This window comes from Mustela putorius, unplaced genomic scaffold (assembly GCF_011764305.1).
Source record: "Mustela putorius furo isolate JIRA1106 unplaced genomic scaffold, ASM1176430v1.1 tig00003974_pilon_pilon_pilon, whole genome shotgun sequence".
Lineage (NCBI taxonomy): Eukaryota > Metazoa > Chordata > Mammalia > Carnivora > Mustelidae > Mustela > Mustela putorius.
Genome location: NW_025422117.1, coordinates 16,218,051 through 16,244,325, shown reverse-complemented (window position 1 = coordinate 16,244,325; position 26,275 = coordinate 16,218,051). Strand labels below are relative to the sequence as shown.

Below are 26,275 nucleotides of genomic sequence, written 5' to 3'. Positions count from 1 at the left end.
TACATTTATATTAGAACTATACAGAACTGGTTTAAGATAGTCTATTAATGCAAGTTACAAAAATTAGAGTATTCAGGAAGTACACCTCAAGTACCGAACACACTGGTCTCAAAATTCTACCCTTCTTCCATAAATAACTGAGGAAAAAGTGGACTAATTCTTGTTAGAAAAAATATATACCAGAATTAATTGACAAATAACATGTAAGTATGCCTTCCAGAGATATTAAAAACAAGCAATTATTAGCAATCCAAATCCAAGAACATATGAAAGAGATAATACATCATGATCTACCAAAAAACTGGCTGGTAACAATACTGGGAAAGGAATCAGCGTAATTCCCCATACCAACAAAAACAATAGAAAAAACATATGATACTCTAAATTAACATGGAAAAAGCATTTGACACAAATGAAACACCTATTCATGATAAAAAGTACAAGTAAACTAGGAATAAAAGACAATTTCCAAAACTGAGTAAAAGGCATCTATGAAATACCCATAGCTACACATAGTAAAAGACTGAACACCAGCAACCTAAGATGCAAACAAGGCAAAGACACCTATTTTCAACAATGTGATTCCACATTGTACTAGATAAACTAGTGTCATAAGCCAAGAAAAAGGAATACAAGATATAGTGAGAAATTAGTACCTACTAGACAAATTTGTTTGTAGAAGACATGTAGAGAATCTTAAAGTGTCTGCAAAAAAGTCACTGGAAATAATGTGTGGATTTAGCAATGTCATGGGATACCAGATCATATTAAAAAAAAGCTAATGTATTTATATACTAAGAATGAACAACTGGAAAATATAATTTAAAAAATAATAGCATTTAAGTTACGAACTGGGAGAAACTATTTGCATACTTCACAAAAGACTAGCATGCAGAATATATAAAGAATTTTCAAAACTCAACAGTAAAAAACAAATAGCAATTCAATTTAGAAAATGGGCAAAAGACATGAATAGACAGGTCACTGAAGAAGATATACAGAAGGCAAATAATAAGTTCATTATAGTGAGCCATTAGGAAAATGCAAATTAAAACAAAATGAGACATAATACAAACCTATCAGACTGGCTAGAATAAAAAATAAGGACAACACCAAATGCTGGTGAAGATGTGGAGAAACTGGATCTCTTATACATTGTTAATGGTAATATAAAATGGTCCAGCCACTCTGGAAAAAAGTATAGCAGTTTCTTACAAAATTAAATATGCACCTTACAGTACAACCCAGCAACTGTGCTGTTGGACATTTTTACTGAAGAAATAAAAACACATGTTCATTCAAAAACCAGCACATGAATATTCATAAAAGTTTTATTCAAAATAAGCAAGAAACAACTCAGATGTACTTTAATGGGTGAACAGTTAAACAAACCACGATACAGCTTACTACATGGAATGCTTACCCAGCAATAAAAAGGTAGAAACTAATGATATATGCAAAAACTGAGATAAATTTCAAGAGAATTAAGCTGTGTGGCAAAGGCCAGTCCCCATGCTTACATTTATATAACCTTCTTGAAATGAAAAAAAAATAAGGAAATGGGGAATAGATTGGTGATTGCCAGAGTCAAAGAAGAGGGTGAGTGTGGGGGAATCTCTATGGCTATATAACGTAGCAAAAAGGATCCCCGTGATGAAACTCTTGTACACACTGACTGCGGTAATTGTCCACAGATCCACATATGTGATAAAATTGCATAGAACTAAATACATGACCACATACAAACACAAATGAGTACATGTAAAACTGGTGAAATCTGAATAAGTTCAGTAGGTTGGATCAATATGGATTTCCTGGCTGTGATATTTACCACAGTGATGCAATACTTTAGCAATTGGGAAAAACAAGTGAATGGTATACAGAATCTCTGTATTATTTCTTACAACTGCATTACTATGATCATCTCAAAAAATTTAAAAAAATTAATAGCATTTATAATAACATCAAAACCACAAAATTAATATTTAATAAAATTATGTGCAAGCTCTGTACACTGAAAACCGAAATAACACTGCTGAAAGAAATTAAGGAAAACCTAAAGAGAATAGAGACAAACCATGTTCATTGATTAGAAGATTTAATATTATTACAATGACAACTCTTCCTCAAATCTACAAGTTCAATGAAGTCCCAATAAAAATTCTAGATACTTTTGAAAACAGAATTGAGAGGCTGATTCTAAAATTTATAAAGAAACATAAAGGACCTAAAGTAACTAAAGCAATGTTTTTTTAAATTTCTTTTATGATTTTATTTATTTATTTGAGAGAGAGAGAATGAGACAGAGAGAGAGAGCGTGAGCGAGAGAAGGGGGAGGGTCAGAGGGAGAAGCAGACTCCCTGTTGAGCAGTGAGCCCAATGTCAGACTAAATCCTAGTACTCCGGGATTATGACCTGAGCAGACGGGAGTCACTTAACCAATTGAACCACCCAGGCGCCCTAAAGCCATTTTTTTAAAAAAGACCAAAGTTGGAAGACATATGACCTGAGTTCAAAACTACTGTAAAGAAAACAGTGTGGTATTGGTGTGAAGAAAGATACATAGATCAATTAAACAAAAATTAATTCCAGAAATAGATTCAAAAGAGTATGGTCAACTTATTTTTTATAAAGGTGTTAAGACAATTCAATAGAAAAAGAGAAGTCTTTGTAAAAATGATGCCAATTAACTGAATACCGATATGAAAACAAATGAACATGAACCCTTATTTTATACCACACAGAAAAATTAACTATAAACCTATCATGGGCCTAAATACAGCAGCTTAAACTATAAAATTTCTAGAAGAAAATATAGAAAAAAAATCTATGTGACCTTGGGGGAGACAGAGATTTCTTAGAACACAAATTATATGAATCATATATATAAGAAAATAATCAATTACATTTGTGAGGCTCTTTTTATTCTTCTAAAGCACTATATAAAAACACAAAAAACCACCCCACAGAACAGGAAGAATTATTTGCAACACAGATATCTGACAAAGGACTTCTATCTAGAGTACATAAAGAACTCTTGACAATTTAATAAGATGACAATTATAAAAAGGGGAGGCAAGACAGGAAAGATATTTCACAATAACAAGATATGAATAGTCAAAGGCACATGAAAAGATGTTCACATCGTAAGTTATTAGAAAAAAGCAAGCTAAAACCACAGTGAAATAAATACCCGTATGTATTTAGAATGACTAAAATTTTAAATGCTAACAATACCACCATTTGCAAAGATATAAGGCAACTGGATCTCTCATACACTACTGGTGTAACAGTAAAATGCAACAATTACTCTGAAAAATAGTATGAATGGTTTTTTGACAAGTTAAATATTCATCTACCATGCCATCCATGAGAAAAGGGTTAACAATGCAGGTATGAATGCTTATTCCTTGTTATTTCCCCAAGGGAATCAGGGCTGACTGTGGGCCAATCCTTAGGAATATGGTCTTTAGACTTTTCTTTATGTTAGTTACTGATGGTTTTGTAAAATGCACCCAGAGCAACGGACCAGGCCTATTGGCTTGTTCCACTGCTTTGTACAAACATCAAGATTGATGATGACCTGAGTTTTGCGTACCATGGCTGACTGCAAAGCAGGACATGCCTACATGTGACCAAACCCCCCCATAAAAGTCTCATATTCTAACACTCAAGTGGGCTTTCCTGAACAGAAACATTCCATACATATCCTTATAGTTCACTGTCAGAGACAATGTGTATCCTGTGTGCTCAGACAAGGAGGAACTAGAAAGCCTATGCCTTAACTCCCTAGACACCACTAATACTATTGATTTCTCTTTCCTGCTGCCTATTCTGTACCTTTGGCTATAATAAGTCTAAGCCATCAGTGTAAGTTGCTTTTGAGACTTATCAATTTTTTGGCAAATCATGGAAGGAAACAACACCTACTCATTCCACTTTTAGGCATTTATCCTTCCAAAAACCAAAAACATCTATCCACGAAGACTAATACACAAATATTCATAGCAGCTTCATTTGTGATAGCCAAAAACTGGAAATATCAACAGGTAAATGGATTAACAAATTGAGATATATCCACTAACTGGATACTCAAAAGCAAAACAACAAAAAACAGAAAACAAAACCCCACAAACCAGAATGAACTGTTAATATATACAACTACATGGATACAACTCAAAATCATTATGCTGAGGGAAAAGAAGCCAGATACAAAAGAGTACACACCGCATGATCACATTTATATGAAATTCTAGAAAATAAAAACTGATTTACAATGACAGAAAGTACATCTGTGGTTGCCTAGAGCCATAGCTGTAGGAAGAGACAGAATGCAGCAAAGGATGAGGAAATGCTAGGGAATGATGGAAATTTTCTAAACCTTGATAATTTCTTTCAAAATTCCGCTTTAAATACCCTAACCTAAGACCCAGGCATGTTTGGTAACAGGATGCTGAAGAAGTTTCCTGTGTAATGGATTTGACTTCTTCTATAAGAAAGTAAGGGCGCCTGGGTGGCTCAGTGGGTTAAGCCGCTGCCTTCGGCTCAGGTCATGATCTCAGGGTCCTGGGATCGAGTCCCGCATCGGGCTCTCTGCTCAGCAGGGAGCCTGCTTCCTTCTCTCTCTCTGCCTGCCTCTCAGTGTACTTGTAATTTCTCTCTGTCAAATAAATAAATAAAATCTTTAAAAAAAAAAAAAAAAAAAAAAAAAAAAAAAGAAAGTAAAGTCATTTGTTAGAGGATAGGACTTATCAACTTAGAAGAGAGTGAAAAGGTTTGAAATAGTCATAGAACTATTTTATCAGAAAAAATAAGAAGACAGTCTAGCTATGCAAGGTCCATTTGGGACTGGTAATCATGAATGTATACTGGTATCTTAACTCCCTTTAGCTGCACACAATACTCACCTGCAGGGAAAGAGAAAACAGCTGGATTCATACAGGATTAAATTTTGTCAGATGAGTGCAACAAACGGGAGAAAGGAAGATGTGGTAAGCAGAATACTGACCTCCAAAGATACCCTCCCCTAGTCCCTGCAACCTGGGAATGTGTCACCTTACATGACAAAAGGTACCCTGCAGATGTGAATAAATTGCAGATGTTGAGGTGAAGAGTTTATTCTGGATTATCTGGGTGTGCTCAATGTAATCACAAGGGTCCTTATGAATGAGAGAGGGTGGTGGGACAGTCAAAGAAGGAGCGGTAACAGTGAAAACATGTCAGGGTAACGCAACATGAGAGGAGTCAACCAATCATTGCTGGTGAAGGTGTAAAGGAGCACAACCCAAGGCATGCAGGCAGCCTCTAGAAGCTGGAAAGCAAGGAAATGAATTCTCCCCTAGAGTCTCCAGAAGGAACGCAGATTTACTAACACCTTGATTTTAGCCCAGATCCATTTTGACCTTCAGAATTCTAAAACTGTAGAATTATTTGTATTGTTTTAAGCCATCAATTTATGCAATTTGTTACAGCAGCCACAGGAAACTAACAGAGATTAAGTACTTTTTTTTTTTTTTAAGACTGTGCTATCTAAGCGGAATAAGAAAGAAACTGAATGAAGGAGATGGCTAATGGACGAGGGGAAATAGAAGAGCCAATGACAGTAATAAGCAAGGAAATAAAGTAATACAGTTAAATTGTATCTTATTTCATTTGCTGAAAAGAAATGTTCATTCTTAAAATACATTGGGGGGGAAGCTCACTGGAATTTTTAAAATAACCTTTTTAAAAAAGGTGAATGAAAAATACTCCAGAAAAAAGGTGAATGAAAAATAATAGAGAGGAGGACGACTAACGACACTCTTACTATTTTACATGCCCATCATAAGCAGAAAACATTTCTTACTCATCTTTCTCTCCCAAATACCCAGCATAAGGCCTTCACAAGGTCAGTATGCATTAATGTTTTAGGAATAAAGGAGTAACTTTTTTTAATCACTCTTATCACAAGGCACTCCTAAAAAGCAGATAAAAAGCCTGAGGACAAAAGAAGAAAGATGAAACATAACTCAGCCTAACCAATCAAAGTACCCTATCTCCAAGGCCAAAGTGAATGAGGAAGTTCAATCAAAAATCATACTCAAGACTTTCTGCTAGAACTGATGAAGCTGGAGCCCCCAGCAGCCTTCATACTCAGCCAGAGGTAATAAGCCCACACACAGAAGAAAGCAGAAGCAAAAGATGAAGACACACATTTGCTGACACTACTGATGGATCCAGCTGTGTCTTAAGATAGAGCCATGAAGTAAACTTCATCCCCTATACTTTAATTTTATTTTTTGGCTTACTACTTTAAAGTACATTTCTCTCAGTTACAAAATGGAAAGAACACGAACTAAAAAGGGCAGGAAACAATTGTCTTTAAAACTTAAATATGATATACAGGCTAAGCTAAGCTATTGTTTCTTTAACTAAAAGTAGAGCTGTTCAGAAATCATAGTTATGACTTCCCTCTTTCTCCTCTCTATGCTTCTTAGTACTGTTCAAAAAAAAAGGACTCTTTGGTAGAAAGTGAAAATGTCTAAGATTTAATAGAGTCTTACTTCCGCTTTAGATGGAAAAAGAAAGATCCTTGCCCTCTACGGTCTCATCTAATTAAAATATTCCATATTGCATTTTCTTTTGCACAGCCACCCACCACCAAAAAAAGCTCAGAACAATATAGATATATCAAGATTCTCCCTAACTCATGACATATGCATAGGCCAAATCCAAGTCCCAATGTCCAAGCCAATTTTACTCAGTTTCTAGAACACATAGTTAGGAATGAGGAAAAAAAGAGAAGAGAAATGGATATGTTCCCCCAAAAAACTGATCAAAGATAACATGAATAAACAGTAAATAATTTTCATCACCCAGATATTAACTTCCAGGCCACTGCCATGAAATGCCCCCCAAATGAAACTAAATAGCATAACTATGTAACAAGGGGCTTTTTAAAAATTAAAATTAAAAAAATAGACATGAAATGGTTTGCTAGTTATACCTTTTTAATCTTGGCATTTTTATTCCAATTACTGTATGAAAAAGTCCTACTCCCTATAAATTGTCAGCAGTTTTACCTTGTTTCTTGTCTTCACTTTTGATTTGCTCTTCTGTTTTCTTTTCAACTTCTTCTTATTTAAAATTTTCTTATTCCTAAAAGTGGAAAAAAGAATTATGAAAGTTCATTATTAGGATATACAAAGCTATGAAAAATGTACTTCCAAACTAGATATCTGAATGTTTCTTCTGCAAACGTTCTATGACACAATATACTCTCCATGCACCCATAAGATACTAACACACAATATAGCTATTGAGATAATAACACAGCACTGGAATGCTAAGAAATATACATTAAATGATCAAAAAATTAAATTTTGCAAATATTTTTATAAAATTAAAAAAGGCAAATGGCATCAAATAAAGTTTTTAAAATGTTATTCAATAGTGGGGAGGCCAATAAATATTAGGTCTATTCCTTTCCCAGAAAAATCTACTCTTTGTAATTGCAAGGGCTACAGTAGAAAAAGGGACAGGAAGCAATTTTTACTAAATTGCTATAGAAAAGACCTCAACTCATACTCTTCTTATATCCTGTGGCCAGTTTTTTCACAAGGTCACAGGCCTAAGACCAAATTATTCTTTAAGCAGAAGGATGCCCCCGAATGACTTCGAGAAAGAGACAGAAAAAATGTGACAAAAAATAAGAATTATAGTGGAAGAAAGAAGAATCAGGGAAAACAATTTTATTTTATTTAAGTATGTCTCTAACACTGAGGTACACACCGTTAGGTACTAAAAAATACAACATGAAAAAGACAGTTTTTGCCCTCAAGGAGCTCAAAGACTTGAATGAAAAACATAATTTAATGATCAACAAAAGGATGCTACTGAAGAGGAGGAGGAAGAGGAAGGGGAGGGGAAGAAAAGAGGAAGAGGAGGAGGGGAAGGGAGAGACACTAGATGCTAGAGTCCTTAACACTTGGTAACTAATTTAGTGGAAGTTGTGACCAAAACAAAAGTTGCATGCCTAGGCCACCTGGAGGTAGGGATGTCATTCACAAAAACAGGAAAGTCAAGGGGAAGAATTTAGTTTCCAAAAGGAAAACATTGGTTCTATTTTTTTTTTCAAGATTTTATATATTTATTTGAGTGTGTGTGTGTGTGTGTGTGTGTGTGAGAGAGAGAGAGAGAGAGAGAGAGAGAGAACATGAGCTGGGGGAAAGGCAGATAGAGAGGGAGAAGCAGACTCCCCACTGAGCAGGAAGCCTAATGTGGGGCGATCCCAGGACCGTGAGATCATGACCTGAGTGAAAGGCAGATGCTTAACTGATGGAGCCACCCAGGTGCCCCTATTTTTAATTTTTTTAGAAGGGTAAAGGACAAAGGGAGACAGAGCATCTTAAGCAGGTTCCATGCCCAGCACGAAGCCCAATTCAGGGCTCCAACTCACAACCCTGAGATCATGACCTGAGCGGAAACTAGGAGTCAGCTGCTTAACCAAATGACCTACCCAGGTGCCCCCAGTTCATTTTTAAAGATGTTTGAGTTCAAGATACTAAAATGTCAGCAAAACAGACATGAAAAAGCATATGAAAATTTATCTTTGACAGTTCCTTCAGCTTTACTCCCTAAACCAAAATAATCACAAATTCTTGTCAATTATGTGTTATAAATAGTTCTTGAATCTGTCTACATCTCTACGGCTCTCTACATCTCTACATCTCCATGGCTGCAATTCTAATAACCTGTTACCACCACTTCTTGGTTGGTCTACTGCAAAAGCTTTTTAATTCATTTCTGTACAACCATGTTTGCCCTACTTCAATTCATTCTTCACCCAGGAACCCAAATCAACTTTTTTTTAAAAATTAAATTCTTTATTTTTTTTTAAAGACTTTATTTATTTATTTGACAGAGAGAGATCACAAACAGGCAGAGAGGCAGGCAGAGAGAGAGGAAGGAAAGCAGGCTCCCTGCTGAGCAGAGAGCCAGATGTGGGGCTTGATCCCAGGACCCTGAGATCATGACCTGAGCTGAAGGCAGTGGCTTAACCCACTGAGCCACCCAGGCACCCCCCAAATCAACTTTTAAAAACACAAATCTGAAGGGGTGCCTGGGTGGCTCAGTTGGTTGAGCATCTGACTCTTGATTTTGGCTCAGGTCATGATCTTGCAGTTGTGAGATACAGCCCCACGTGGGGTTATGAGCTGAGCCTCAGGTCTGCCTGGGATTCTCCCTGCCCCTCCCCCAGCTCACATGTCCTCAGTAGCATGTGTGCTCTCTCAAATAAATAAATAAAAACTCTAAAAAAAAAAAAAAATAGAAACACAAATCTAGGAGGTAACTATCCCACTCAAAACCCTACTAGTATCTACTCAATTCTCTTGGCTTAGAGTCCAAAAGCATGGCTTTAAAGATCTTCTACCAAGATCTGCTCTCTGCCAGCCTCTCTGCCTCATTTTGCATCCCTCTCCAACTTGTTCATCATACTCCAGCCACAAACACATCCTTCTAGCTATGTGGATCTGCTAAGCTACTTAGGGGCTTTCATAAAGGCTCTCCCTCTTCCGGGTATTCTCTCCCACATCTTTTGCTAACCACCATTCATCTCTGAGGCCCCAATAAAAGCATCACTTACTCTGTAATGTCCCAGATTGGGATAATTTCCCTAATATTCACTCTCACATCACTTACACTTGTTTCACTGTGTTATCTACAACTATAATTATGTATGGGATTATGTGTGCAATGCATTACTCCTTCACCAAGTTGTAAGTGCCAAGAGTACAGACGCCATGTATTTCTTGCGCTGTGCTCTATAGCTTCTTAGTCTAAAAAGTACTTTGAACAAAGTACTCAATACTATTTTGAGAGAAAGAAAAAGTTGGAGGAAGGAGACAGAAGTTCAGAGCTTTAAGCATTATTCAGAGGACCAAGGTTAGATTCGTGGATACACAGATACATTTAAAGGATATGTAAGCCATACATATCCATTTAGGAGCTATCCATGAAATGATTTTATGCAGATTTTGGTGCAATGGAGGTAATGGAAAACCAGGTACACGGATAAGATTTCCCCCAGAGAGCATGCTACAAAAGTAAAGAAAAAGACTGATCAATAGTGTCCTGTGGGACATATGAACAGATATACCAGCTTATACAGTCTATCCAACTATGAGCATTGCTAGAGCATGAAAAATGTCTATTTCAACTCCACTTCAAGACCTGCATCACTGCCTGACATATCATGGTTGTTCAAGAATTATCAAAAATGAACAGAAAGTTAATGAAAATTAACAGATATTTCTCATTAAGGTTTAGAAAAACAACTTCTCTTTTATATTAAATGAAATCAGTTATTTGAGCAACAGGAACATGTAACTGCTAAAAGATTAGCCCCTTTTGTACAACTTAGAAAAACATCAAGGTTCACTCAAAACTAATCTTTAGAGAAGTAGAATATATAAACCCCCCAAAAATGACTTTCCTGAAGCCTACTCATCACAGACTAAAAGTTTTCACAAATATACATCAATATTTGTTTTTGTTTAATGAACATCTTTGAAGTTCAAATGGCTTTAATACATATTCCTAAAATACTTCTTCCTATGCATTTAATTAGTTATAACAATTTTAATGAACCTAAGCCCACCAATTCCTGACTATAAAGAATCAGCTTCTCCCAAATCCCCACAAATTGATTTCACTGTGTTTTGTTGTTATTGTTGTTCTTGTTGTTAATTTGGCTTGTTTTGTAAGAAGTAGATGGCTGTCAAAAGAAAGCCAGTAATAAATTAAAAGTTATTATGGAGAAAATCTATAGTCAATATTAGAAAGTAAAAATACAATTTGTCAGTAAGCTAACATCCCCTTATATAACTAATGGAAAAGCTTAGTTGAAAACTAAGTTTAAATAAAGTTTTCATGATATCAGAGCATGGACAGATAAAAGAAAAACTCTAGAAACCAGTCTTACACAGTAATAATTCACCCTGGAATTTATGATGATTTAGGACTTCAAATCCTAAATCAAATAGGAACTTAAAATGAAAAAATGTCTGGAATTGATCTCATAGGATTTTTAGTCATTTCACAAAAAGAACCTCATACCTATGAGATTTGAAAGAATTATGTGTGCTAATAAAAGGCAAAGGCTATTAACATTCTTTAAATATTTATTTTAAAAATATTTACTTTAAAAATTCCAAGGAAGAAATTTTAATAGTTACCACGGTTTAAGGAAAAACAATTTTTTTCCTGCAATGTAAGAACAAATGAATATTTGCACGTTATTCCATGATATAGATCATTAGTTTCTCTATCAGCTTATTGCTGAGTCTGTTTTCTAAAAAAAAAAAAACAAAAGTTAGTCAAAATTTAATTTTAAAATGTCTCTCATCCTGAATCTGTTTCTTCATTTGTAAAATAACAAGATGAAGGAGATTATTTCTGAGATTCCTTTTAACTCTAAAATACTGGAGTTTCAATAAGTCCAAATACAAAGAACTTCTAGAATAAGAAGATTTCAATCTTTTGTTTAATTTCCCTTAGTAATGAGAAATGAAAAATTCCTAAGTCTATGGTCTAAGGCAAGAATAGAGAAATTTTTTTTCTATAAAGGGCAGACTGTAAATACCTTCCACTTTGTAGGCTATAGGATCTCTGTTGCAACTACTCAACCATTACAGCAAGAGAGCAGACATAGACAAACTATTTAGGAACACTGAAGTTTGAATTTCATAGTTTTTATATGCCACAAAACACTTTTTTTTTTAAAACCTTTAAAAACATCAAAACCATTCTTAGCTCACAGGCAATACAAAACAGGCTCTGAGCCAATTTGGTCTTTGTGTCACAGTTAGTGACCTCTGGTCTAGAGTGTACTTTGATAAACAGGCTCAACGAGAAAGAAAAAAAGTAACTACTAGTATGCAACACAGATAAAAACTGTTCAAAATATCACTATGCTCATACAAATAAACATTCTTTTTTTTAAATTTAGTTTAATTTTTGTATGTGTGTGTATTCCAAAATTCATTGTTTATGCACCACAGCCAATCCTCCATGCAATATGTGCCCTCCTTAATACCCACCACCAGGCTCACCCAAGGTCCCCCCTCCAAAACCCTCAGTTTTTTCCTGAGTCCACAGTCTCTCATGGTTTGTCTTCTCCAATTTCCCCCAACTCACTTCTCCTCCCCATCTCCCAATGTCCTCCGTGTTATTCCTTATGCTCCACAAGTAAGTGAAACCATATGATAATTGACTCTCTGCCTGACTCATTTCACTCAGTATAATCTCCTCCAGTCTCATACATGTTGATAATCTCCTTCAGTCCCTATATGTTGATACAAAAGTAGGTATTCATCCTACTCAAGGAACTACAGAACACTCATGAAAGAAACTGAAGAAGACACAAAAAGATGGAAGAACAGTCCATGCTGATGAACTGGAAGAATAAACATTGTTAAGAGGTCTATACTGCCTAGAGCAATCTATACTTTCAATACCATCCCAATCAAAATTCCACTGGTATTTAAGAGCTGAAACAAACAATCCTAAAATTTGTATGGAACCAGAAGAGACCCCAAATTGCTAAGGAAATGTTGAAAAAGAAAAAAAAAACTGGGGGCATCACATTGCCTGATTTCAAAGCTTTACTACAAAGCTGTGATCACCAAGACAGCATGGTACTGGCACAAAAACAGACACATAGACCAATGGAACAGAGCAGAGAGCCCAGATATGGACCTATGGTCAAATAATCTTCGACAAAGCAGGAAAAAACATACAGTGGAACAAATAAGCATTCTTAAAATTATGTCTTTCCTTTTGCAAAGATAAATTCTGGACTTCCGCTTCCTTAAAGTAAGATGATACTAGAGAGAAGCAAGCCATTTTTCTTTCTTCAAAAACTTGACTAGCCTAAGAACACTGTGGAAGTAATTAAGAACTAGATAAACCAAAACTCCAGAGATGAAAGAGCACTTCCATGGTGAGCTCAGACCACTGGCATTTTCCTCCATGGGGGTATTTGGAAAGTTTGGATACACGTGAGGTCAAATTGAGCCTAGTTTAAACAGAGGAACTCTACTAAAGAAAACCAGAAACTAGTGGAGCTTTAGCTGGAGTGAGACCAGAAATCTAGAAAAGCCTCAAATACATAGGCAGTTTCCCTAGTGATATAAAGTTTAGTAATGGGATGCTGGAGGATAGGGAGGCTGTACCAACAGAGTCAATTTCCCAGTCTCCCAATGTCTAGAAGACAGAATCCCAGTCAGAGGAGGAGTCTCCTTAATTCATGAAAGGATGGAAATTGTCAACACCTCATTCTACTTGTCTAACACAGCAAAGAGCAAAATGCTCTGAAAGAAAATAACTGCTAGGCAAATACTAAATATATTAAGAGATATACAAGAAGGAAAATAATCAGGCAGACTCAAAATAACTGTCATTGAATTTAGGAGACAAGGATTTTAAATAGATGCAAAGATGGAAAAATAGGATGAAATGCAATTTTCAGAAGAATCTAATTTTTAAAAAGCCAAGTAGCTTTTCTAAAAAATAAATAACTGAAATCAAGAAATTGTCAGGTGATTTTAAGAGCAGACTAGACTAGAGGAAAATAGGATTCATGGATTTGCAAATAGGGAAAAGGAAAATATCCAAACCCAAACACAGGGAAAAAAATGAGATGAATAAAACAGAGTATGAAACAAGTAGGACACAGTTAAGTGGTCTCATATTCATGTAAATGAAATCCAAGACAGAAAAAAGAATGGAGCAAATGCAGTATGTGAACAGGTAATTAATGAAAAGTTGATAAACATGAGGAAAGAAATCAACCCGGAGATTCAAGAAATTCAGGGAAATACAAGAGGAAAATGCAAAGAAAACCAAAGGCACACCAAAGGCTAGGCACAGTCAAACTGCTGAAACAAAGAATAAAGAGAAAATCTTAAAAGCAACAAGAGAAAAAAGATACACTCAAAAGAACAACAGTTAAGATTAATAGCTTCCATTCTCTGTGTTGAACAGTGCTGGGGAAGGAGAGGTGTAGACCTAGAATTATGTACCTATCAAAAATATCCTTTAAAAAGGAAGACAAAAATGTATTTTAGACCCACAAAAGCTGACACATAATTCATTGTCAATGTACCAATAGTACAAGAAATACAAAAGGAAGATCTTTAATAACCGTTATGTCGAATTTTTAAATAAAAGGATATAGAGCTGAAGTAGAAGAAATGGAGAAGATATATCCTGAACATGATTACCGGCCTTGCAAAAAAGTATGGCTACATTAGTATTTGACAAAATTAATTTTTAAGGCTAGAAGTATTATTAGAGATGAACTGAACACTTCATAGTGCTAACAGGGTCAATTCAATAGGAAGACCCAGCAATCCCAAATCTGATGCATCCAATAATAACATAACTTCAAAACATATGAAGTAAAATTGAGCTACATAAAAGGAGAAAGACAAATTCACAATCAAAAGAGCAGATTATAACATACCTCTCTTTAATTGACAGAACAAGTACAGGATAAAAGAGCATGGATATAGAAAATTTAAAACATGATTTATCAACTTGACCTAAATGAAACACCTAGAAAATCACACCTAACAACTGCAGAATGCACATTCTTTTTTAATGCAAATATAGAGTATTTACCAAAACAGACAACAGAATGCTGGACCACAGACTAAGTCTCAACAAATTTCCAAAGACTGCGATTGTGATCACAGAAAAATTAAACTAGAGACCAAAAGGTAAAAAAAAATAAGATATTCCCAAATGTTTGGAAATCTAAAAAAGAAAACAAAACAAAAACCCAAATAAATAACCTATGACTCAAAAACTTATAACAGAGAGTTAAAATAGAATTCAGACAATATTTTCAATTAAATAAAAATGACAGGGGCGCCTGAGTGGCTCAGTGGGTTAAAGCCTCTGCCTTCGGCACAGGTCATGATCTCAGGGTCCTGGGATTGAGCCCCACATGGATGGGGCTCTCTGCTCAGCAGGAAGCCTGCTTCCCTTCCTCTCTTCCTGCCTCTCTGCCTACTTGTGATCTCTCTCTCTCTTTCTGTCAAATAAATAAATAAAATCTTTAAATAAATAAATAAATAAAATGACATGACATATCAAAACTTGTGAAATGTAGCTGAAGTAGTGCTTAAGGAAAATGTATAGCTGTTTGCAAAGATTAAAATGCATATAATGAAAAAAGAAATTCTGAAAATAAATGATCTAGGCTTACATCTTTAGAAGCTAGAAAAACAATACCAAGTAAACAATGTAAAAAGAGGGAAACAAAAGTAAGAACAGATAATCGATAAAATAGAAAACAGACATTGAGTAGGGAAAATCAAGGAACCAAAATTGGGTTCGATAAGGAAAAGACTGCTCTAGCAAGACTGGTCAGGAACAAAACAAAAACCAAAAACCAAAAAAAACATAATTACCCATATGAGAAATAAGAAAGGGGACATCATCATAGACACTGCCCATAAATTTGACAATTTAAATACAAGGGCAAATTCCATTGAAAAATGTAACTTCTCGATATTAAATAAGGAAAAAATACAGTATCTGAATGGTCTTATATTCTGTTAAAGAAACTGAATCCCTAACCAAAACCCTTCCACAAGGAAAACTATAGACTCAGTGGCTTTACCGGGGAATTCCTCTAAATACTTAATTCACTGGCACATTTTTTCAATTTCGATCTTAAACTAAATCTTCCTATAAATATAAAAAGAAGAAACTTCCCAACTCATTTTATGACACTAGCATAATTCTGATACCAAAATCTGAAAAGAATATTTCAAAATAAGAAAATCTCAAGCCAACATCTCCCATGAACAAAGAAGCAGAAATACTACCATAGCCAAAAAGTGGAAACAACCCAAATGTTCATCAACTGACAAATGGTAAACAAAATGTGGTACATCCATATAACAGGATACTATTCAGCCATGAATGGAACAGACACATGCTACTTTATGGATGAACTTTAAAAACATTATGTTAAGTGAAAGAAAGCCACAAACTGTATGATTCCATTCGTTTCAAATGTCCAGATTACACAAATCTATAGAAACAGGAAGCTGATTAGTGGTTGCCAGGGGCTGATGGAAAAGAGAAGCAGAGTGAGTGGCAATGGGTATACGATTTCTTTTTTGGGTAAAGAAAAATGTTCTGTTTGCACAACTTTGTTAATACACTAAAAATTACTGATTTGTATACTTTCACATGGTGTGTTTCATGGTATGTGAATTATATCTCAACTAAAAAATAAGATTAAAAAAGCCACTGATCTAAACGTGATTTCAATGTTCAGCAACCTATAAAAAAGATAGATAAATTACAAAATCCAATCAATATAACTCAACAGGATAGTAAAATAAGGAAAAAAATATCATTTCAATAGAAAAAGTATTTTATAAAACTCAACAACTACTTGGATGAAATACTTTCATAAGGCAGGAAAAAAAATAATCTGATAATTACTAAATCTGGCAATTACTTAATCTGGAAGCCCGTAAATTAAACAAAAGAAATAAAAATCATAATGGTGGAGAAGAAAACAGTAAAGCATTTTTACTTGTACATAATCTAACTGTATTTACAGAAAGCAAAAGTAATCCACAAATAATAAGTGAATTATCCAGGTCACTAGATACAACACCAATTTTTTTAAAAAATCAACTAATTTATAAAACACTGTATGTACTTAAAGCTTTTCTAAATAAACCAGTTATTTCTCCTATGTAATTAATGTAATGATACTCTCATCACTGTGTTCAAGCATTACTAAATAAATTAGGGAGGAACAGTAGTCTGATTACTAAGTAGAAAACTTTTATTTACTTTCCTAGGCTGATAATTAGGAACAAGAAAAGAGATTTGAGCAATTCAAACTGATCTGGGGAGAAATGCAAACAGATTTCCTATATATAGCTTCAATTTCTTGATCTATTTAGAAGTCTTCATATGGCAGTGGGGATGGGGGATAATAATTCTACATAAATCCACCTTGGCAGTGGGCACAGCAGTCTAACAAAATGAGGGAATAAAAAGTGAGGAAAGAAGTCTCTGAAAAGTTAAACTTTAGACCATGCCTCCTTCAGATTTATATTGCAGATACCAGTAGCCAAAGTGGGTGAGAAAAACTCAAGCCATGAAGACATTGTAAAACTTTCTTAGGACAATCTGTTCACCCCAGGCCTCAGAGAGCTACCACAATGTAACAACAGTTATCAGTCAAATAAGCAGGCACACAAAAAGATACAAGGAACCCTGAGAACTAGCAGAAATACACAACAGATACCAAAACAGAGTGCAGGTGGAATTTTCAGACCCAACTATGCTTACCAAATTTAAAGAAAATAAGAGACAGCTTTAAAGTATCTGCAGCATATGAGGAATATAGCATATATGGAAGATAACCAAATCAAACTTTTATGAAAAAGAAAAATACAGTAACTGAAATTAAAGACCCACTAGGTAGGTCTGCAGCATCTCAGACACAGATGAAGAGAGAATTTGAAGAGATTAGAAAAAAGTATCAGCACAGAAAGATAAAAAGGTTGAAAATGTGTTCTTGAAACCTCCAGGTCTGAAACCTCCTTCAACTCCCATCATCCCGAAAGAGATAGCCTTTACTCCATCCAAGAATACTTCTCATACACTGGACCCTATCTCATTAGCCATCCTCAGGATTTCACTCAACCACTTGCGTCCTCTTTTTGTTCACTAGTGAAATCTCTTTAACTGAGGATTTCTAAACCTAGAAGCCTACTGGCCTCCTCCAAATGAACGGGGAAAAAAAGTTAAATGATTCTCTATTTCTCCTCATCATGAAATTTCTTAGGGAAAAGTGGTCTTGAACTTTATCAATCCCTTACTATCAAATTCCTATGTATGACTTCTCAATGCCACAAACTTCCTTATTGCTTATTCAATTCCCTAGCTTCAGTCTTTATCTTTCACATTCCACTGTATATGAGTATTGTCAGTCTACTTCTTTAAATACCTTCCTCCTACCCCTTGACTTCAACCCTTATTTTAGTGTTTCTTCTATCTTTGATGATGATTCTTTCTCAGTCTAGTTTAATAGGTCCTTTTCCTGTCCTTGAAATGTTTATTATATATATGTTATATCTTCTGAGAGTTATCTGTTCATATTCTATATTTTTTAATAATCATAACAATTCTAAATAATAATTATTGAGAGTTCAGGAACATCATCGGAATACTGATCAGGAGCAAGTTGTGTTCTCTGACAATAAAGGTACATCTACCAAAAACCTGACAACCTTTCTAGCTTCTTCAAAATCCTACCCCAACTCATTTAGTTCAGATTAGATCTCCTAATTGCTCCTTAAATGGGCCTTACTTCATGAATTATCCTCATTCTCTCTTTTTTATTCATTATTCCCATTCTTCTCCTTCAGTCTAGTAGGTCGAGTAAAGAATTTAGAGACAAATGGCCAAGGTTCAAATGCAGACTGTGTCATTTATTAGCCATGCTCTGGGAAAGTTACTTAACCTCTCTATGTTAGCTGTCTCTTCAGTAAAATCGGGTGAAAACAGTACCTCTCCTATTGGATTATAAAGCGCTTAGAGTTACACCTGGTATTTAATAAACACTAAACAAATTTTATTTCTATTATTATCATGCTAAAGTGTCTACCTTGATTTGGGTTTCCTCAGAAGCAGACTTGATTCAAGAATTCATGTAAAAGGAGCTGTTTTGAGAAGTGAGCCAGGAAAAACACTGGAGGAGGGGATCAAAAGTAAGATAGGGAAGGCAGTCAGTAAAGAGTGGATTAGCCAACTACCCTGATGGGCAACTAGAGTATGATTCTACTGGAAAACTCTGGTAGATAGTGTAGAACATGGCTCAGTTACCCCAACGAAAAATGAGGTATTTACCCACCAAACTTTTCATCCATCACTGGTTGAAAGCCTTTCTAAAGGCATTAACTTTGGCATTTCTGGCTTGTCCTGCCCATAAGCCAAGAAGGTCTCTATGGCCAATAAGAAAGCTCTCAGGCAGAAAGTCATAGACACAAGTAGAATGCATGGAGATAAATGCCAAAGAGATAGGGCTAGGACACTAATAACATCTACTATAGCATCTCTTATCCAAAAGACAATTCTTTGTCTCCTTCTTCAAACTACTATCTTCCTTATTCCTTTTTAAACACTGATTTTTTTTCTTTTTAAAATTTTTTTATAAACATATATTTTTATCCCCAGGGTACAGGTCTGTGAATCGCCAGGTTTACACACTTCACAGCACTCACCCAAGCACATACCCTCCCCAATGTCCATAACCCTACCCCTCTCTCCCAACTACCTCCCCCCAGCAACCCTCAGTTTGTTTTGTGAGATTAAGAGTCACTTATAGTTTGTCTTCCTCCCAATCCCATCTTGTTTCCTTTATTCTTCTCCTACACCCTTAACCCCCCCATGTTGCATCTCCACTTCCTCATATCAGGGAGATGATATGATAGTTGTCCTTCTCTGATTGACTTATTTCAGTAAGCATGATACCCTCTAGTTCCATCCATGTTGTCGCAAATGGCAAGATTTCATTTCTTTTGATGGCTGCATAGTATTCCATTGTGTATATATACCACATCTTCTTTATCCATTCATCTGTTGATGGACATCTAAGTTCTTTCCATAGTTTGGCTATTGTAGACATTGCTGCTATAAACATTGGGGAGCACGTGCCTCTTCGGATCGCTACATTTGTATCTTTAGGGTAAATACCCAGTAGTACAATTGCTGGGTCATAGGTCATAGCTCTGTTTTCAACATTTTGAGAAACCTCCATGCTGTTTTCCAGAGTGGTTGCACCAGTCTGCATTCCCACCAACAGTGTAGGAGGGTTCCCCTTTCTCCGCATCCTTGCCAGCATCTGTCATTTCCTGACTTGTTAATTTTAGCCATTCTGACTGGTGTGAGGTGATATCTCATTGTGGTTTTGATTTCTATTTCCCTAATGCCGAGTGATATGGAGCACTTTTTCATGTGTCTGCTGGCCATCTGGATGTCTTCTTTGCAGAAATGTCTGTTCATGTCTTCTGCCCATTTCTTGATTAGATTATTTGTTCTTTGGGTGTTAAGTTTGCTAAGTTCTTTATAGATTTTGGATACTAGCCCTTTATCTGATATGTCATTTGCAAATATCTTCTCCCATTCTGTCAGTTGTCTTTTGGTTTTGTTAACCATTTCCTTTGCTGTGCAAAAGCTTTTGATCTTGATGAAATCCCAATAGTTCATTTTTGCCCTTGCTTCCCTTGCCTTTGGCAATGTTCCTAGGAAGACGTTGCTGTGGCTGAGGTCGAAGAGGTTGCTGCCTGTATTCTCCTCAAGGATTTTGATGGATTCCTTTCACACATTGAGGTCCTTCATCCATTATGAATCTATTTTCGTGTGTGGTGTAAGGAAATGGTCCAATTTCATTTTTCTGCATGTGGCTGTCCAATTTTCCCAAAACCATTTATTGAAGAGGCTGTCTTTTTTCCACTGGATATTCTTTTCTTTGTTGAAGATTAGTTGACCATAGTGTTGAGGGTCTATTTCTGGGTTCTCTATTCTGTTCCATTGATCTATATGTCTGTTTTTGTGCCAGTACCATGGTGTCTTGATGATGACAGCTTTGTAATAGAGCTTGAAGTCCGGAATTGTGATGCCACCAACTTTGGCTTTCTTTTTCAATATTCCTTTGGCTATTCGAGGTCTTTTCTGGTTCCATATGAATTTTAGGATTAATTGTTCCATTTCTTTGAAAAAAAATGGATGGTATTTTGATAGGAATTGCATTAAATGTGTAAACTGCTTTAGGTTTGCATAGACATTTTCACAATATTTGTTCTTCCAATCCAGGAGCATGGAACATTTTTCCATTTCTTTGTGTCTTCCTCAATTTCTTTCATGAGTACTTTATAGTTTCCTGAGTACAGATTCTTAGCCTCTTTGATTTTTTTTTTTAAGATTTTATTTAATTTAGAAAGAAAGAACAAGTGAGGGTGGGATAGGGGGAAGAAGGAGAGGGAGAAGCAGACTCCCTGCAGAGTGGGGAGCCCAAAGTGGGGCTTGATCCTAGCACCTGATATCATAACTTGAGCTAAAGGCAGATGCTTAACTGACTGAGCCACTCAGGTGCCCCTAAACACTGACTTCTAAATACTCTCCTTTCTTCCCCTAACCTCAATTTACTTTCCCCCTGAAATGTGACTTCTTGCCTTCTGGAAAAATGAGGTGGGGGTGAGTGGGTGTAGGTCATTATCTCTTAATGCAAACTTGAAGATGAGGTCTTTAGACTTCTATTTAGCTAACCTACAGGAAAAGACACAGTTTGTAAGTGATGGTATGAACATACGTTCATTGTTCATGAAGAACCTTTGAATATACTGAGCATAGTGAGAGAGAGTCCCAGCAGCAGACTTTTCAAATTACAGGTCTAGAGATCAAGGGAAAGGTTTTAACTATAAATCACACACCAGGAAGTAAAAAACCAATTAGGTAGTAACTACAATCAGAGGAGTGACTGAAATAACCAAGGAAGAAAATTTAGAGAGAAGGGTACCAAGAATGGACTCTTGAGAAACTAGCTCTTTCTAAACTAGCTATTTCTATACTTGTAATCTAGTCACCTATTATATCTATCATTCTTTCTTCATTCTTCTAACACCAAAACATTCTTGAATCCATTCTGTTGTAAACAGACTTATACTGGAACACAACCATGCTCATCTGTTTACATATTTATTGCTTATGGGCACTTTCAAACTCTAACAGGAGTTAAAGAGTTGCTAGATTGTAGTATCCTAAAGCCTAAATACTTGAGGGTATTTGTTCCTATACAGAATTATGTTTGCTGACCCTTCACTCATGAGAGAATAAATACCAAGCAACCTCATATGTGTATACCTGGGTTCCCAGAAGGAAACAAGATAGATTTGAGTTTGAAATATTTGAGGAGATAAAGGCCAAAATGTGCCAAATTGAACAAAAATTATCTCACAGATCTCAGAAATTCAATGAATACCAAGCACAAGCTAAGCACACATACACACACACAAACTTTACTTAGGCACAGCATAATCAGATTACTAAAAATCAAAGGAAAAGAGAAAAACCGTAAGAGCCGTCGAGAAGGAATTATGGTTACAGTATGGTGGCACAAATTAAAATACAGCCTATCTTTCCTACTGTTTACAACTAAGAACTATGGACAAAATACAAGAAGAAAAAAGAAAAGAAAGAAAAAAGAACTGAGGACTCTGAAAAGCAAACAAAATCATTTGTAGAGCGGAGTTCAATTTGGAAAAATGACCCACAGGGGAGTGAACTTCCCAGTTCAATTATTTTTCCTTTCTCTCTAACAGCTTTGCCCAAAGGCCAGGAACCAATCACTGATCAGAGCAACAATCCAGAAGTTAAACCTCCAAGAGAAATCCTATCGTTCTGGCCAGCAGAATTAAGGAAAAGGGCTCCTGAGCGCTGAAGAATGTGGAAAAAAAATCCTGAAAAGGATAATGAGGAGAGAAAGGGAGTCCCTAATTCTATCTACAAACCTACACAGGTCTTGGGCTTACGCCAGACCTACACAGGTACAGATCAGACCCTACCAGTATAGCAATGACTCAATTGAACTGAGATTTAAAGTACCACCCATGAAAGGCAACACCAAATTTGCCATCTGAACCTAAATGAGTTGACAGTCTGCTAAAAGGAACAATAAAAATCAAAATCTTCCCCCGATTATAAGCCTTAGAGTTTATGAAACATAACATTAACAATGTCCAAGATGCAATCCAAAATTCTTGCAATGCAAAAAAGCAAGAAAAATGTGACCAATTGCAAAGGAAGAAATAATTAACGGGTACCAACTCTGAGGTGACCCAGATGTTCCAATTATCCAACAATAGTTTTTTTGATTGTGTTATGTTAGTCACCTTAGTTTTTAATGTAGTATTCCAAGATTCATTGTTTATGTGTAACGTCCAGTGCTCCATGCAATACAAGCCCTTCTTAATACCCATCACCAGGTTCACCCATCCCCCCCACCCCCCTCCCCTCTAAAACCCTCAGTTTGTTTCTTGGAGTCCATAGTTTCTACATGCAAAAATGGCAGAACACAAATCCTTTTCAAGTGTATATGGTACAATCTTCAAGGTATACCATATCCCGGGAGATATGGCTTATCTCAATCAATTTTAAAAGACTGAAATCATACAAAAATATGCAATAGATTGTAGTAACAACATAGTAAGAAAAATACCAAATATCTGAAGGTTAATAAAATAATTTTTTTTAAGATTTTATTTATTTATTTGACAGAGAGAGAACTCACAAGTAGGCAGAGAGGTAAGCAGAGAGAGAGGGGTAAGCAGGCCTCTGCTGAGCAGAGAGCCCGATGTGGGGCTTGATCCCATGACCCTGAGATCATGACCTGAGCCAAAGGCAGAGGCTTAATCCACTGAACCACCCAGACACCCCTTCTATTATAATGTATGGCTCAAAGATAAAATTACAAAAAAAATTAGAAAATATTTTAAGCTTGAGCATCTACCTTTGGCTCAGGTCATGATCCCAGAGTCCCAGGATCAGAGTCCCCAAATTGGGCTCCCTACTCAATGGGAAGTCTGCTTCTCCCTCTGACCACCCTGCCCCATGCTTTCTCTCTCTCTCTCTTTCTCAAATAAATAAATGATTTAAAAAAAAAATATTTTAAACTAAATGACAAAGAACATTCGGAATATCAAAGCTGTGGGACACAACTAAAGTAGTGTTTACATGAAAATTTATAGTTTTAAAAACTTATGTTAGAAGAAAAGTCTAAAATCAATTATCTAAGATTCCACGTTAAGAAACTAGAAAAGAAGAGCAGAGTAAACTCAAAGTAGAAGTAAATTATTCTGATGACAAGAAAGTCAACAAAGGAGAAAACAGATCAACAGAGAAAATCAACAAAGCCAAAGCTGTTTCTTTGAACTTATGAACAAAACTGAAAAACTTCTGGCTAAACTGATCAAAGAAAAAAGAGAAGACTCCAACATGAAGAATGAAAAGATGAATTATCACCACAGATCCCAGATATTAAAGAATAAATGAATGCTAAGTAGTTTTCTGCCAAAATGTTCAACAACTTAAATGAAATGGACAAACTTCTCCAAAAGCTGACATGAGAAAAAATCTGAATATCCCTGTATCTATTAAAGAAACTAAATTTGTCAAAAGCATTCCCAAAAGATAACTCCAGGATCAAATGGTGTCTCTGATGAATTCTATCAAATATTTAAGAATAATTTCTTAAGAAGTTTTAATAATTATATATGTATATATACCTGATAGCTCCAAAGTTTCATGGAAACTTTTTAAAAATACAGAAAGAGACTACTGTCCAAATCATTTTATGACACAAGGATACCTGTAATACTATAACCTGACAGACTAACAGACCAATACCCTTCAAAAATGTACATCCGAAATTCTTAACAAATATTAGTAAATCAAATTCAATAATATATCACATATAAGAAGGTTTTATCCCAGGGATGCAAGGCTGACTTAACATTCAAAAATTAATTTAAGTTTTCCTTTTTTTTCTCTTAATATATAATCATTTCAACAAATGCAGAAAAGATACTTGCCAAAATTCAATACCCACTTATGATAAAAACTAAGAGCAATGTAGAAATATTAAAGAACTTCCTTAAATTGGAAAGGCCATTAAGACACCCACAGCTAATATCGTAATATTGAAAGACTGAAAGACTAATTTGTAATTGTTTCCTCCTCAGATTAAGGAACAAGGAAAATGCAACTTTCACCACTTCTATTCAGCATAGTTATGGTGGTTCTTGTCACTGGAATAAAAGTTGGGGGGGCAGAGTCAGGGGGTGCATTTCTGATTTCTGGAAGTCAGAAAGAATAATGACTGATCTTAGAACATCCCAGAGAATCTACAAAACAACTATTAAAATTAATCCATGGCATTCACTACAGTCCACCTATTACACGACTAGGATTCACTTTCTTTATATGTATTCTGGAAAAAGCTCCTCCAGAATTCTGCTTCATCCTTATTTCCTGGAGAAACATTCCAGGGGAAGTAAAGTAGGACAAATTACAACCCCCACCGGTGACTGGTTTCAGATGGCTTCAAGAAGAAAACTTTGTTATAACCTGTTTCCTGCTAGTCATTCTAGATTCCCTTCATCTTTGGCTAGCATTTCTGCTGGTCCAGGTGGCTGATCTTGTGAGGCAGTCATCAGACCTTCTCATGTCCATTTAACATTGTAACTGGAAATAAATAACAAGAGACACCTAGTAGATCACGTGTGTCCCAAATCCCCATGCTCCATCGTGTAACAGCAGCCTTACCTCCTCCCAATGATCTGGTGCTTTAGTCCTGTCAAAATGGCAACTCCTTTCCCTTGAAAGGGGTGTCAAGTCCCAGAGATAGCTGTGCCTCAAAGTGCAACAGGACTCCTACTACAGTGTCTTCTGTTGGAAATGTTTCCCTTCTGAAAACTAGGACCTTTTAATCCCCAGTGCTCGGCTACAGAGATGGGAGTATAAATTTGCCAGTGGTACTAAGTGGAACCATTCCTATTTCCATGTGTCCTTCCTACTGGGAACCCTGGAGGATGGACCCTCATCCTGCAGGGTATAATGTCCAAATTGCTGGGTATCATAATCAGTTGTGTCATCAAGACTGTTTTGCTGCTCCATCAGGTCAGAAACTTCTGGGTGATGTGATGCGTGATGCAACAAATGGATCCCATGAATCCTCCTGTGCTAAAAAGTGGGTCCCTTGGGGCACCTGGATGGCTCAGTGGGTTAAAGCCTCTGCCTTCGACTCAGGTCATGATCTCAAGGGTCCTGGGATCAGAGTCCCGCATTGGGCTCTCTGCTCAGTGGGGAGCCTGCTTCCCCATCCCCACAGCCTGCCTCTCTGCCTACTTGTGATCTCTAACATAGAGAGATTTTCATTTTTTAATGAAAAAAAAGAAAAAAGAAAAGATAAAAGTGGGTCCCTTACTCTGAAACAATGCTATGTGGGACCTTGTGATGATGGATCTGTAAGGTCTGTAAGCCTTCAAATAGTGGCAATGGCTGAGCCTCCGCAAGCTATAAAAGCAAACTCATAAATATGTATCAAGAAGCACCTAGGTGGCTAAGTTGGCGAAGCGTCTGTGTTCGGCTTAGGTCATGATCTCAGGGTCCTGGGATCTAGCCTCACAACAGGGTC

The 26,275-nt window shown here is 36.1% G+C and overlaps 1 protein-coding gene across 11 annotated transcripts in view; it reads right to left on the bottom strand.

Moving 5' to 3' along the window:
• The window catches only part of MYCBP2 (MYC binding protein 2), a 272,995-nt gene that overhangs the window by 236,986 nt on the left and 9,734 nt on the right, over nt 1–26,275 (bottom strand). For all 11 annotated transcript variants that reach the window (XM_013057218.2, XM_013057219.2, XM_013057220.2 and 8 more), the window contains exon 2: nt 7,062–7,137. In XM_013057218.2, coding sequence (XP_012912672.1) covers nt 7,062–7,137 — 76 coding nt within the window. The remainder of the gene's footprint in view (nt 1–7,061; nt 7,138–26,275) is intronic.